General features: G+C 30.2%; 2 protein-coding genes across 7 annotated transcripts in view; one reads left to right on the top strand and one right to left on the bottom strand.

Annotated features, from left to right (window-relative positions):
• LOC123710580 overlaps positions 1-15,940 on the top strand; it is a 61,382-nt gene that overhangs the window by 31,325 nt on the left and 14,117 nt on the right. The gene's annotated exons all lie outside the window — the stretch shown is intronic.
• LOC123710583 overlaps positions 1-15,940 on the bottom strand; it is a 30,191-nt gene that overhangs the window by 7,508 nt on the left and 6,743 nt on the right. The window contains exon 1 of one of the 6 annotated variants that reach the window (XM_045662591.1): positions 6,784-6,972. The exons of 3 other annotated variants lie outside the window; for them this stretch is intronic. In XM_045662591.1, the coding sequence (XP_045518547.1) occupies positions 6,784-6,880 (97 nt within the window). In that variant the 5' untranslated portion in view covers positions 6,881-6,972. Of the gene's footprint in view, positions 1-196; positions 327-1,553; positions 1,722-6,783; positions 6,973-15,940 lie in introns of those variants that run through there. 2 more of the 6 variants (XM_045662592.1, XM_045662594.1) reach the window with 2 other exon arrangements.

Raw genomic sequence — 15,940 nt, 5'->3', positions numbered from 1 at the left:
TTTTCTTTGTGTAATAGCTTGTCACATGTTACTTAGTTTGAAAGTTTGTGCATGTGTTTGAAGGTAAATAAGGAAACTTCTTCTGAGATTCGAACTCACGAGCTGGGATTATTGATTCTAATGTTCTTACAAAAATGTTATCCAAGTCGATGAAAACATTCAAAGTATGCGACAAAAGTAAAGCAAAAATACTCACCGAAAAATCGTATCAAAACCCCATAGAGAATCCAAAAAATTAGGATATTAAAGGTTATAAAAATTAATAAAGAGGACAAATTCGACATTTTCGTTTCGCTATCGAAAACAAAATATTACCAGGTACTAATTTTATCGCTCGCTATCTATCATAAATAATTAGAGATAATTTATCGATTACAATTCATAAAGTCTTCGTTATCTCTCTATCACACATCGTTCTTTCACTTATTGAATGTGCAAAAAATATATCTACGAATATAACAGATGGAAATGGACCACCACTACCTTCTTTTCGAAAAATTTCAAAGAAAGAAACAAAAGCCTGCATATAGCCAAGTTACTGAAGTGTTTTTCTTTTCATATGGTATAGCAAACGGAACACACTCACACATCTGCGTGAAATATGAACGATAATTTATTGTAATAAGTTTGCCTGGCGAAAATATAAGCAAAAATGTACTATATGCATATTTGCTCTAATTTTACAACAGGCAACTTTATTTTAACAGAATGGTTGGCAGTGTTGGTATGATTGAAAAAGGTGTTGCCATTATTATTTGTGTGTTTTTCATTTGTATTTTTTTGGTGGAACAATGATAATTACATTAATTTTCATACTAATCGTTTACGAACACATTATCAATAATTCAAAATAGATTTTTCGTTTTATAGATGTCGTTCATATTGAAAGGAAATATTTAAGAATACATTTCAAAACTAATTATACCACAAGGTTAGGTAAGATTGAGAAAATAGTAATGAAAAGATAACTCGCTAATTATTGTTACCACTTAAAAGCAATTAACGTAGACGTTTTTTTTACAAGGTCCTATTTATCTATATCAAAAATTATTCGCTTGTTTTTACTGATTTGAGCGTATGGAAAACATTCACTTTAATTTAACATTTAAATTTTGGAAATAAGGTGTATTTGGCTAATAAATATTAATAAAATGATAACCAATTTTAACAAGTTCACCACGATCGCCGAGGGTGAGGCTTTTGCCTCTTACATTCATCAATACTCAATTAGTTTTTAATTAGTTTATATCAAATCTCGTCGTCTCTTTCCGTTAAATTGTTTTTCCAATGCGTTGAAAGGAGATAATTTAATTTTATTAGTTAATGCAATGTCTACATGCCTCAAAATTTTCCACTTTGTTTTGAAATCACTCATTCCGGTAGCCTTTAGATAAGTACATGATTTAAATTTATTTTATTATTAAATGCAAAAAGTTTTCAATTGAGTAAATAGTGATAATATTAATAGATAAGAATATTATTAATTAAAAATGTTAGTCGCCAGTAGTGAAAATTAAAAAGAAATCATCAAATCGTTTTGGATTAAAACTTACGCTCTGTCACATATTTCCCAAAGCAAAACCACAGCCATATCATGTAAAAAGTCATAAACATGACGACTCCAATAAGAAAAGTCGTTATTGAGTACATTTTCCTACCAACTCCTAACAAATGACTTGTGAAATGTTTATTTGAAAATCGAACACAACCAAAAACGCGTGAAAATAATGGGAGACAATAACGATAACTGTGGTGCTTGTGGTTTTTAATTGCATTCCGATACATGCTTAGGATACTTCGTGATACTACAGAAACATAAAATACAATATAGCGAGGCGTCACTGCTTTAATTTTATACGTTCGAGTATCCGGTTTCCTGGCAAAAAAAATACTCGCATTCGATTTTTAAATATCATAGTAGAAAATTATGAAAAGTCATTTTAGTAGATATATTTTAGGTATGATGAACAAACCAAACATTATTAAATTACAAATAAACCTCGTAATTAAAAAATAATAATTACAGGGACGGTTACTCTTTCACTAAATTTTTACAGTATCGCCAATAAACTAAGTATTTTATTATGCTAGGAAGGTTCAAGTTTATATGAATTTATATGTATTACGATACAAATTTAATGATGTGGAATAAGTGATACCTGTATCTTATATTCCATATTAAACATATTTTATTTTATACTGAACGATAACAAGATATATTTTTAAAAGAACTTACTTCTTACAAATAAAAACCCTATGTATTTAGACAATGATTTTCATATGGTTCGATATGTATAGAGCGAGAAAACTTATTTATTTGTTTAAACAGATTAAATATTTTATTTGCAATGGTGATTACTAGTATGATACTACTGTAGTAACATGAAACAATTCAAATTTAAATCTAATCATTTGGAGTGTTTATGGTTCTAATCAAATACATGTTGGAGACACGTGGTAATACCACTTTTACTTATACTTCAATATAAAATGATAGCGGTGTATGTGAGGAAAATACATGCGTGAATTGTCGGAAAATTTGTAACCATACAAGTGGTTAAAAGAAATCATAAAAAAAACGAAAATATTCAGAGTCGTATCTACTTTCTCTTTCTCTACGGTCTTTCAAATTCATTATACATAGAGGTGTCTTTCAAAGTGGGTTTAAAGGGTCTGAGGGCGTGAAGGCCCAGCGAAATATAATAATTGGAGGTGCTTACAAATATTTTGTAAAAAAAACCTGGAGATATAATTCGTGACGGAGAGTTTAAAATCTCGTTCTATGCCCTTGATTTGAGAACTGGTATAAATGTTTTTATGTACAACTACCCTAACAGCTAATAGCCAATACGATAGTTGTGTAACTTAATTGCCGTAACATAGGATATTGAACGACGTTTTTGCGAATTCGCTCTGAGAACATATACAAATATCGTTTGTTTCGGAGACTGTATTAAGCACTATCAACGAAGCCTTTGTTAAAGGGGCCTGGTGTCACAAATTCGGACTGATAATATCTTCGTTTCCGCCGTATGAATTAATCGTTTGGTACAAATAAACAGAGTTCTTACACACTTTTTTATGATTACTAATAATTTCCCGAAAAACTTGTTAACGTTGTTAACGTAGCAGAGAATATTAATGAAAGTATTTTTTAATAGAACTATTTTTTTTCTAACGTACTAATCAATTTTGATTTTGATTTTACCCATGGATATTATCAAGGGCAAATCCGTTCCCGGCGAATACGTTCCCGGTCACTGAATAATATATGTGTGTTCAAATTGTCATGACATATTTAAATAATATTATTAACTTATAATTGTTACAAGGCCATGAGACAGTCGCAACTTATAACGTTCGTAATCTACTACGAGTCAAGTCATGATAATTAGTTGTCATGGCAGTAAACACGAAAAACATAAAGTAGTTTGAAAATTTCATACTAAACACAACAACACCTGCCTCTCAGTGCCTGACACTTTTAACTGGAAACATAAACTGTATAAAACTATTGGTACACAGCCGGGATTTGAACCCACAATTGAGAGTCGTCTTACAATTAACCATCAATATTGTAGTAAATTAACACATTCATTTATAATAAAATAAATACCACCGCTTTATGGGCCATTCCATATTTCAGAACCGTTCCCAGTTAGGAACATTTAAGGGAACAGTGTATCACATATTTGTTGCCGAAAATACTCACTTATATTAGCAAAGAATTGTAAAGAATTGAACACACAATAACAACATATTATCAAAATAACACAAGGTGCAGTTACAACTAAAAGTGTGATCGCTAATTCGTGAATAAAATTCATTTTCACTACAATGCTGTTAAACTCATACTAAATAGATAATACTATATTTTTATCTAGTCAATAAATGCATTAAATATGTCATTAAAGTGCAATTAGAGAATTCTGTCATCTTGGGTTCCGTCGAAGGCAAACTATTTTGTGGGACTGTGTAAAATTCTTAAACATTTTCTTTTATAAAAATGAAATATTTATTAATAAACATTTATTTCATTCATATTATATATATAGATATATATATATATATATATATAATAGTTCAATTATAGGTACTATATGAGCCACATAAAGAACATATCCAAGGCCATGCAATTTGTACACCTAAAAATGAGTGTGTACTGTTGTACATAGTTCTGAAGTTTGAAATTTCATAAAATAAGATTAATTAAGAAGACATACTTTATAAAATAAGATTTTTTTTTACCCTGTTTATGATTGCTAAAATTGTTATCCCTTTTACTAAAAAGCCCTATCCTATACTATAACTGTCAGCCCCTGCCTGACAGTTATAGTAGTAGTAGTAGTTAGGTAGTCTAGTTCCCTACTCCACACGTTCCGTTCATCGCAACTGCAATAATTTTAGCATTAGCGCCTCCACTTGCTACCATTCTGACACACTTCTTTTTAATTAACATAATATATACACGCTTTCATAATCTAGGCAATAGATAGGTATCTATTGCCTAGATTATTAAACTTTCAAAATGCAGTTTTAACTCACCTAAAATTTTCCGAGTGACAAAAAACATAATAATAACAATGACTGTATTACAACCCATAAACATATAAAACGTTTCTAAGTCCGACATGTTCAATATTAATGTGTATAACTCAGTCTCTCTGTATTTATAAACAAAAATATGATAAGACATACCCGTTTAAGTAAAAATCTCAAAATTGAACATCTGAAAACAGTATCAATGATAAAACATCACGAGAGTTGTCAGTGTACTTTTACTAACCGACTTCAAACAAACCGAAGGATTATCATTCACGATTTTTTATTTCATGTTTTGTGTATGTACAACCATATCTCCAAATTGTGGATTGATGTGGATAATTGAAAGCCAATATAATTGAAATCGATTTAAAATGGATGGAGCGTTCTGTGTTACAAATACGCACATTGAATTAAGTTCCAGCTATATAGATCACGAAGAAGTTAACTTTTTTAAAGTCTTTCTTTAAAACTTCTGGTATTTGCAGTTAACTAAGTTACTTATATACGACAACAGGTACTTTATAAAAATATATTGGGCATTTTTATTTAAGCATTCCAAATAATTTAAATAACAGTAGAACCTAGATCAAAAGGTTTCTATGCGTTAGATAGTTATAACCTTCTTTTTCATTGTAACGGCGTCTGTTTCACGTGAACAATTTTTCACAATACGTTTTTATTTCCGGTAAGAAATACACGGATATTCATCGAGGAATACACACACATATTTAACATTTTTATATTTTAAAAGAAGACGTACGAGACTTTCCGCCATAAATAACACGGACATTTTTAAACTATGACATTTTTGGAAAAAACTAAATGTACAGGATACGATCATTTGGATAACGAAGCAATTAAATCATGCGCATTATACCTACTTGATCCACTGACATCAATTATTAATCTATCGATAATAGATCCTGAAAACCTAAAAATATCAGTTATCAAAGCATTACATGTCCTTATTAGTTGTGAATTGTATAGGAAAACACCATTTGTATGGCAATCAAGGTTTGCAATAATTTACCAAAATCATTAAAAGATCTTCCTACTAGACTTTTTAAAAATCAACATAAATATTACTTTTTGAAAAATGTATTATTACTCAGTAAATGTTTATTTCCATAAAACATTATCATCAATATTAATTTGATAACGTATATAGTAATAAATATATGTAATACAAATAATTTAAGAATTGACAAATTGATATGACTCATAATGTAGAATATAAAATTCCTATTAAGACAAATTTGTACGCCATTATGTGTGGCAGAATATGCAAACTTTCGATTGTACCACCATATTATATTTGTACCCATATTTTGAACTAAATAAAAAGCATAGTAATATAAAACTATCAAATATTACGTTAAGTCACGTCAAACAGGTAAGTTGTAATAATAAAGTATATTTAATGGCGTTGATTTTAAAAAATATTGATAACAATGTTAAATAATTCCGAAAAGAATTAAATTCGTAAGGAAAAATAAATTATTACTTTAAGAAGTTCACCTTGTAATATTTACGAGCAAATTTTCTACAGTTTTTTCGACAGGCGCTTATTTTTATTTGAAAATGGTCCAATTATTATTGTAAATAAAAAAAATATCTTTTGTTTTCGCGAGACAAATGTTAACAAACTTCCAAATGAAATCTATATGAACTTAAATTTCGATATTTATGAAGCTTCGCTTACAGGTCTTCTATTACGCTTAAAGGATTAAACAAATTTCAATAATATTTGTTATTTTTGAGCCCTCTAATTAATCTCTACAGTGGAGAATGTTCAAGGTTCTGTTACCGGCCGTTCAGGATACGCTCAATTTTCAATTGTTGGAACCAAATTATTACCTACCAAGTTATTCAAATAACTGTGGTAATGGTCTAACTTCCCTCCAGACCAAATATTCTATACAAAATCTGTATTTATGCAGTTTTAAGTTAAACTAAAATAAACTAGTTTAAAATAGATATTTTTTGTGATAAATATAAATAAAACATTTGAACAGAATACGTGACTACGTTTATCTTAATGCGTTAAATGTATTTTTCTTCGTTTAAAATTCTTTTAAGCTATCTAAACTGTTACTTGTGTTTTGTGTATAAATTTTCTTTATACCTTTTTGTTGTGTCAAAACTGAATTCACTGTTGGCATTTTTGTGACTATGCTGACGTTTTAGACTATGTACAATTTGCTTTTTTTATGATAAATTGTTAGATGTAATACTTACGTCGTTTCACTAAACCACCGAAACAGAACCACAACCAAAATAAATATAAACACATAAAAATAAACACTCCGACCATAACAGTTGTAAATATATCCATTTTCACAAATACAAAATAATATGAAGTTTGGTAGCGATCGCATTATCTAATCTTCATTATCTTATTTTTAACAAATATCGCATTATCAAACGCGTCGTGTCCTAATGAACGAAGTATGAGAATGAACGAAGAAGGAACGATATGATTGATATAAGTCCGAGTCCTTGCAGTCCTTGTACCTTAGACTAAAAAAATGTGACGGACGAGACACAGGCGAACGCAAGCTGAAAAGAACTTAATATGAAACTGAAACTGATACCTTAATGGTAAATTAAATAACTATTATTATTCGTCTGGTCAGTAACCTAGTTGCTGTACCTTTTATCTACATTATTCTAATCGTAATAGTATGTATGAAAAAATCGTCGGTGATATTCTGGAAAATACACAAAAGATAAAATAAAAAATCATAAATGATAATCCTTCGTTTTCTGTTTGAAGTCGTTCAATAAAAGGAAACTCGCGTAATGTTTTAACACAAGAATATGTTTGTATGTAACTGCGGAAGTTTTTCTTTTTTATTGTTCATTTCCTGCTTATCAAGGGAATTTAGATGAAGGTAAGATAAAAAAAATCAATAAAGACATGGTTTAGTCTTTTTAGAAATAGTTAAACAGGTTTTTTTATTTGTATGATTATTTTTAATCTATTTTCGAGTAAGTTACGATTATATGCTAATTAATTATAATTAAAACAAACAAATATGTATAATTAACCAAGAATTTCCCTAGGGGCACTTTGTCTGAGAATACTTATAGAATATCAATTATTTATGCAATAAAAGAATACTGGCATTAATAAATTATATAAGAACACAAAAACAAAATTGCTTTAGATATAAGCCTCGATGACGATCTTACAAAAATTTCCATTTATGTCTGAAAAATTATACTTTAAACATATTTATATTATTGTTAATTCGTTGCTTCCTTACAAGTGACAAAAGAAGATAATGTTAATGAGGTACGGTCAGAACAACTTATTTGGAATTTAACTAAGTTCGGTTTTCTGTCCATAAATATGTTTTTTTCTCTCTTTTAAGTTTCGTTTCGTTTTAGGTTAAATTGATAATAAAGTTTAATCTTCGGTGCTAAACAAAACACAGCTACTTATATATATATATATATGTATATTGTAACTCATTAACCCTTGGATTCACTTGTACGTTTTTGTTCATACATATTACTTGTATTATTAGTATTGTTTTTTTTAGATTTTACTTTACACTCTGTAAGTGTTTTTTTTGTTCCATTGTAGGGTTGCCTGGAAGTAATCGCTTGTTAGCTATAAGCCCGTAAAAGGTAGTGAAGTGTGAATAAATAAAAACACACTCATTTTTATGACAAAGTACAGACGAGTCTGGAATGTAGGATCTTTATATGACCCCGAAAAATGTTTATCAATTTAAATTCGATGTCAACTGAGAGAGCACCAATATGAACTCTGTTGTGAGGATTACAAATTAATTATTATTTACCTGTGAATTGGTGGGTACGGTAAAAATTATCAGTTACGTCTAAAGCGTATGTCACGTCAACATATGAAATAGAAGAAAATTATCTCTGCATAGCGCTGGTCGGTCGTATGCTTCTGTTCTTTAGAGATAACGTCTAGAGCGAAACTTTAGTTTCTCCGGGTTTGTACAAACTAATACAATTTTTCGTACATGGCTTAGGTATTGTTAAAATGTATTATGACATCCCCATAAATGCGTATCGTATGTCTAACCGCACCACGCAACCGGGACGCGATTTTCAGTGGAAAATCAAGATTCTTAGAGATTTCTTTAATCACATTTGTACGTTGTACTTATAAACGTCAATATTACCTGTTCCTAGATCAAGTGCGTGGAGCGGGTAAGAACTGGCACCACAATTTTAATATACCGTAGTAAGGTAGGGTTTGATTAGGATATCGATTTATTATACATATATATTATAACAAAATTAGAAACATAATTGATGTTGTTGTAAACTGACATTATTAATATGAATTCTAAATAGTAAATACATTAATTCTTAACGTTTGTTTGTTTACATTTTTTTTGTTTTATTGGAAGTTTACTTTGTATGCTAATGCTACATAGCAGGATGCAATTATTCAATTGACATCTGACCCTAGTTATTACATCATTGAACTCTACCTACACTGTACTTTAACTGTAAAGAATTTTATGCTTTGAACATTTACAATAGTGCATTTATATGCGCTATATAACGCGTAACTGTTGAAAAAAGTTATTGACGTCAAAAATATTATCAAAGTGCTAATATATAATAACTACACGACTTTATAAAAAACACATATAGTAAACATGAGCAGTGTTGGCCTAGTGGCTTCAGCGTGTGACTCTCATCTCTGAGGTCGTAGGTTCGATCCCCGGCTGTGCACTTTCTGTCTATGTGGGCACTTAAAATTCGCTCGAAAGAAAAACATCGGGAGGAAACCGGCTTGCCTTACACAAAATGTCGACGGCTTGTGTCAGGCACAGGAGGTTATTCACCTACTTGCCGCCTATTAGATTGACAAATTATCAAGAAACACATATAGAAATCTGATGTCCAGACTTAAAAGACTTAGATTTTAGCGCCACTGATTTATTTCGGCAAGATAAACAGACTCGCTCGACGAGTATTGCGTGTAGCGGTGGGTTTGATTTTTTAAATAATAAGCTAAGGAGAGAGTTTTTTTTTAAATTAAGATACAGGTGCTATAAACATATAGACACTCTGGCTTAATCGTCATAATTTTGGTTTCTTGGTAGATTTATTTACATACAGTAAACCGCCAATAAATATTATTAGGAACTGTGGAACAATAATTCACTTTGCCTTATTAAAGACCTCTTATTAGTGATTTTATCACAAATAATATTATATAAATACAAAATTTACTAGTAACTGCATGTTTAAACCGTAACTTAATAAACAGCGGCGTAAATTAATCCTATGTTGTTTAACTTTGGCAATTAATAGGCAAAATAGTTCAGCAATTATAAAAAAAAAACTCACGCGCTATGTAAATAATCCTGCCTCCATACACTACTATAAGGGTAGTCACCACACAGAAAATTAAGAAGATTGCAAACATCATTCTATTTCAACGTCGGGAAACTAATAAACTGAAGTATTCTTAAAGTCCTTAGCTTTCAGGCTAAGTTCAATGGAAAGATAAGCATCTGATAATAATATTCCTTATTGTGTGGATTATCGACTTTATTGGTTATTAAATGTATTGTCGTGTCTTAAAAACAAAAGACGGGGAAAATGTAACAGTTAAAAATACAAAGACCCTCAAAAATATGATACGTGAAAAATTTTGCAATTGAAATCACGAGGTACAGAGGCGTAGCCATCGTAGAGCCACGTGCATCAGGGGCCCGGAGTTCAGGTTCAGCATATAACCTCAGATTTAAAAAAGAGAGGAAGTCTGCACCCAAGATTATTTTCTATGATTTTAAATGTACATATCTCATAGAGCTCCCGATTTAAGTAGATTTCGTTATTTGGTACTTTGGTTGCGTAAACCCAAAGCAGATTGTATCAGCGAAAAGCACACGTGCTAACGGAATCATAGAGACGACTTATGGATTTAGCCTACTATTGATAAGTTCAACTCAGTATCCTATTCTTATTTCTTTCTATAATCTCAAATAATTACTTAATTACTTATCCAAGAGGTGGACGACTGTAAATACTTGCAAGGGTAGAAAGAGAAAGTGAAAGAAGCCAACGCAATAAAAAATTGACAAATGTGGCATGGTGACATTTAGTCGCGCAAAATTATCTGGTCAGTTTAACTACAATATGGCAGGGTTGACAAACAAGAAATGTCAATATAAGAAGTACGAGTAGATGCCAAACTGAATTTTCACGATCACAGTGGAAATGTCTAAGAAAGCATACAAAAGCGTGCTTTGTGCTTCGAAGAGCAACCACATTTACCAACATTAAGGTCATCTTAAGCTTGTACAACGCATTGATTAAAAGTATGTTAAAATGTAACTCAGCTGTTAGGCCTCTGCATAAAAGTAAATACTGTCTACTAAATACTGTCGGAGCGCATAGATAATAAGTATTCTCGTTTTGTTTTTTACAGACTGGCATCTATCCCTATTATAACTTAACATATACAACATTATGTTATGTGACGGCGAAGGCCAAGGGCCAGAAGCAGTATGTTGCACAGATTAGTTTTACTTAAGGGAAATTGTGCAACGGAGATAACGTTTACTGAAGGCTGTCTCCGACACTATGGACATATTTTGTGTTTGCCTCTGCGAACTGTCACTCTTGACACAATATCGATATTATATATCTTATGTATATAACATATTTTATTTTTAATTTCGATATTATCGTATTAGGATAGTGTTTGTAAAGAAATTATTCTGAAAGCCAATATAAGGTCAAGCTACCTGCAAAGGGGATTGAGGGCCCGATTCGTTGCATGCACCGGGGCCATTGTCGACCTAGCTACGCCACTGGGTACAATAAATTAAATTAAATATCGCTTTCATTTGGGAGTTACAGTATCACGTTGTGATATAATGTCTTACAATGTTTGCCTGAAGTTGGTCACTAGCGCATGTAGACAGTACCTACCGTCTAGACTCTTATAAATAGATCACACAATAATCGCTGAAACATATTTTAAAGAAAATGTATTATTATTTATATTATTTTACTTAAACTCTGAAAAGATCATCGTACCTAGATGCACTATAATTTTTTGTAGGTTATCAAATGATAAAGATTAAAGATATAATTATACTGATTTGTTTATAAGATAACATCTAACAATAATTAGATTTATATGGAGCAGAACATTATCTTTATAACTTATGTATGATAGGATTATTCTCTCTCTGATGACGTCTTATTATGACATATTATGACATTTGACAGTGGTCAAGACGACTTGAGATACTTTTGTACGTCTGCTTCTGAGATTTTTCGTCATGGATGTCGGACTTGACGCTATGGTCTATATGGTTGAGCCTGCATTCAAAGCTATCTTCTAGTCAAAGGTATAATGAGGTCGAACTAAGAAAATCACTTCTGTCATACACAAGATTTTTAGTGGAACTTCAGGTCTTGGTTAAATGATTTTGAAAGCTTGTTTATATTGTGTATGTATGATTATTATTGATGATTAGAGACAATGGATCGGAAACATTTAGTAAGATATAGTTATTCCTGCAACTGACAGATGATATTAAATGAGTGCTTAGTCAGAGGTACTTTAAAGGTATATTTAATTGAAAATTAAATACCCATTTAAATTAACAATTAATATGAAATGAGCAGAGCATAAAACTAAAATCTAAATTACGTCAACTTAAATAATACAGCTATAAATTTAAGCCTAGATTCTAACACAAAAGCAAACACTAGATAAAAATGTTTTCGATTCTTTGACAATAAAGATTAATTCCGATAACCGGGTTAAATGTATTGTGAACTTAATGTGAATATAATTTAATATATTTCTTTTCGTTTATTACTGACTTATGCTACTAATTATATATTTTATCAGTAATATTTTTTCTGTTCTAACAGTTGGGTACCCTTAACAATAAATAATAATAATAACAAAATGAATAGTTATCATTATAGTAACAATAACCACAATAAAATTTTATCGAAATGAATTGTCAAAAATGGTTTCGTATTGGCGTTTGCCTGGACTGGTTCAAAAGGAACAAGGGCAGACCAATAGAGTGATGGGCTGACGGGATCGAAATTGTTGCTTAAAAAAATTAGACCAGGATAGTACATTTGGATGGAAAAGTTGGTGGAGACCTTCTTCCGGACAGAGCGTGTGTGTATGTATCGCAGAGTAGTTAAAATTGCTTTTAAATTTATTTTTGTCAAATGTATGTTTATAAGATTTGGATGAATAAAGGCTCAGTATTATTACCGACGTTTGCAGGATAAAACTATAAGTTCATATAAGTATCATCATTATGTACCATCCGAGACAAAATATTTATCACAGCTTTTTGACTATTTATATCTTTTTGATTTATCTCAGAATATCTCAGAAATTAGGTATAAATATTCCTAATCTCTCTTTTATATAGAACGAAATTCTTTACTGACCGCTGTCGTTGAAAGAGTTTGTTGGAATTTTCCTATTTGCCATAGAGTATTCGTATCATATCTTACATAATTAAGTATTTTCGTCACCTTTAAAATAAAGATAGAGAGGTGAAATTTGTTAACAAGCAGCAAGGTTAGGGTGACAGCTGATAAGAATATTTGTTTCATGTTATGTATTATGTAGGCTAAACTACCAATTTTATATAACATAGCGATTGACGGCGATGTTTATTAAATTAATTGTAAGTTTGCATGCGTATGTATAGTATACGCCTTAAACTTTTTTGTATGATGTATCACTGCAACAGTGAAATTTAAAAAAAATGTTAATAAACCTAGTGCATCGTGATTTTTTGAACACCAAAAATGTATACTTCAAATTCTTATAATCTTATGTATAATTGAAGGACGGGCCTGGTTATGTATTGGGCGGACAAATGCCGTTTCACTGATAATTATTCTTTATACGCTTTATGTTATCAGGCTTTTGTGCTCGTCACATTTTTTTTATTGGTTGCTGATGTCCACATACTTTCTTCGTACGACCACGTGTAGGTTGCGTACATAGAAATAAAATTTCATTGATGCATAGCCGCGGTTCGAAGGCACGATTTTAGGGTTGAGTAATACTTCGTGAATCAAAACTCGATATTTGACTGCTAGCATTACTTTTACATTACATTTATTTGATACTAACAGCATCACATGACTATTTATTGACTCGTGATTTCGATTCGCATTCATTGACATTCACTATTAAACATTTTTATTACAAAGAGACACATGGTTACTAGAATAATCCACAATTACTTATTCTAGATTTGATGGCCAACATTAATGGAGAAAGAAAAAAAACGTTAAACTAATTTCATATGATTCTCATTTTTTGGTCGTCCATTGTACTAAAGATTTTATTTCTATAAGGGCAATTACCACTTTCTGTAGGAAACATTGCGAGGAATTCAATGTTAAAATTAATAATGTATTAAACAATAAACTATGTACCTACAGGGTATGAAGTCCATAATTGTCCAGTATGTATTAATCGACTTTGATACCTCCATAAATTATTATCTAGTTTGGATTATATACTCATTGAAAGTTGGCATTTACAAGGAACCATGTTTTTTTAGTTCATTTCATGTTGTCAGTAAAATTGACGCGCGTGAGATATAGACAATGTGTAGTAACATTAACCTCAAATATTTATTGCCAATGTTAAGTTGAAAGTACAAAAAATGTGTTTAAGGTCGGCAACGCACTCGCGAGCCCTCTGGTATTGTGTCTATGGCGGTATCACTTAACATCAGGTGTGCCTCCTTCCCGTTTGCCCTTTTATAATATTTTTGATTTAAAAAAAAATGTACATTTTGATAAAATATTTTATCTTGAAATACTTTATCCAACATTTTATGACATGACTAATTGAAAGATAGTAGTACTAAATGGAAGTACCAATTCGACGTAGTTATGTTTTTTTTTTTAAATTTATCATATCATACAATAAATATAAAGCTAATTATTTCATATTCTCTTTAATTAGGTGTTATAATTTTTATAAAATCATTTCCATTTCGGCTTTTACTGTGTTGTTCTTAGTTCATAAAATTCAGAACAACTCAATGAATGGCGCCAAGAGAACGGTGTAGCACACGTTCAATTTGGAATAAATAAAAATAGCGCCAGATCTTTCGCCAGATTTACTTGTAAAAACTAACGTCTTGAAATTGGACTTTGTCTTGAAAATATAAAAAAAATATTTGAGATAAATTATTGTATCAACTTTCGGTATTGCGTTTATAAAGAACAAATTTAGACAAACTAATTTATTTAATTATTAAAGTACAAATTCGCGTAACTCGGTTATCAGTTATATTTGTCTAAAAATATCTAGTGACCATAGACCTCATGCTTCCATATTAATAACTGTATGGTCTACGTTATCAATGATTTGACATTTACATGCTGCACGCAGCGTTACACAATTCGGTACTAACATTCTATGTCAAGGACTCAGCACTCAGGGTTATTTTGCCGGCGATATTCTATGTAAATCAATCATTAATGTTATTCATTAAATTATGACCACGATTTTAATATTAGGAAAATATCTTAGATATTATGTTAATTATATAGCTTGTTACAACAATAATGAGTTAAATTCATTAAGTGGTCATCATCAGTTCGATTTTACAAAATTGGCAAAATTATTAAAGAATTACATCAACTTTAGAAACATACATATATTCCTATCAATAAAACCCATTGATATAACTTTTCTAATTTAGTCAAAAGTATGTTATGTCTGTAAAAAATATTTGTTCCTGTGGTGACTACTTTTATTTTTATATTCATTTATGAGAGATATACGAGTATACTAACATACTATAATTACAATAAAGTCACAAAAATAACAAAACTCATTTTAAAAAAAAAAAGTGTTTTAAAATTAAATATTTATTTCAAACTTAGAAGTCATTCGACTGGCTTATAATTACATCTATAAAATAATGGTCGCTTTTAAATTTGAACAAAATATATTATTGTGTTTAAAAATGAATATTCTAAATATTAAATTTAAAAAAGAACATTTTATATATTCATATAATAAGACATAATAATATATATTGCTATAGAGAAAGGGTAAATGGACCAAAATAGAATCCGAAATACATTCATAAAACCTAGACAAATGAGAAAAAAATGAAAATTATAGGTACTTATTTGGAAGCAACTTTATATATTTATACTAATTATTTTTTTATATTTACAGAGTGTATATAATGTGTGTGGCCTATTGTATAATCTATTCTATTTTTGGAAAAGATTAAATTTATATTTGTTGTTGGGAGGAACGGTATCACTTTGAGACAATCAAATTAACCCCAATAAGAGTAGTTATCTAATCGTTTAAGTACACTTATGGAATTTTCGATTTTGATTTATAACAAATTGC

The sequence above is a fragment of the Pieris brassicae genome, chromosome 6 (genome assembly GCF_905147105.1).
Source record: "Pieris brassicae chromosome 6, ilPieBrab1.1, whole genome shotgun sequence".
NCBI lineage: Eukaryota > Metazoa > Arthropoda > Insecta > Lepidoptera > Pieridae > Pieris > Pieris brassicae.
Note: the sequence above shows the minus strand (reverse complement) of the source record. Positions and strands in the feature narration are given on the sequence as shown.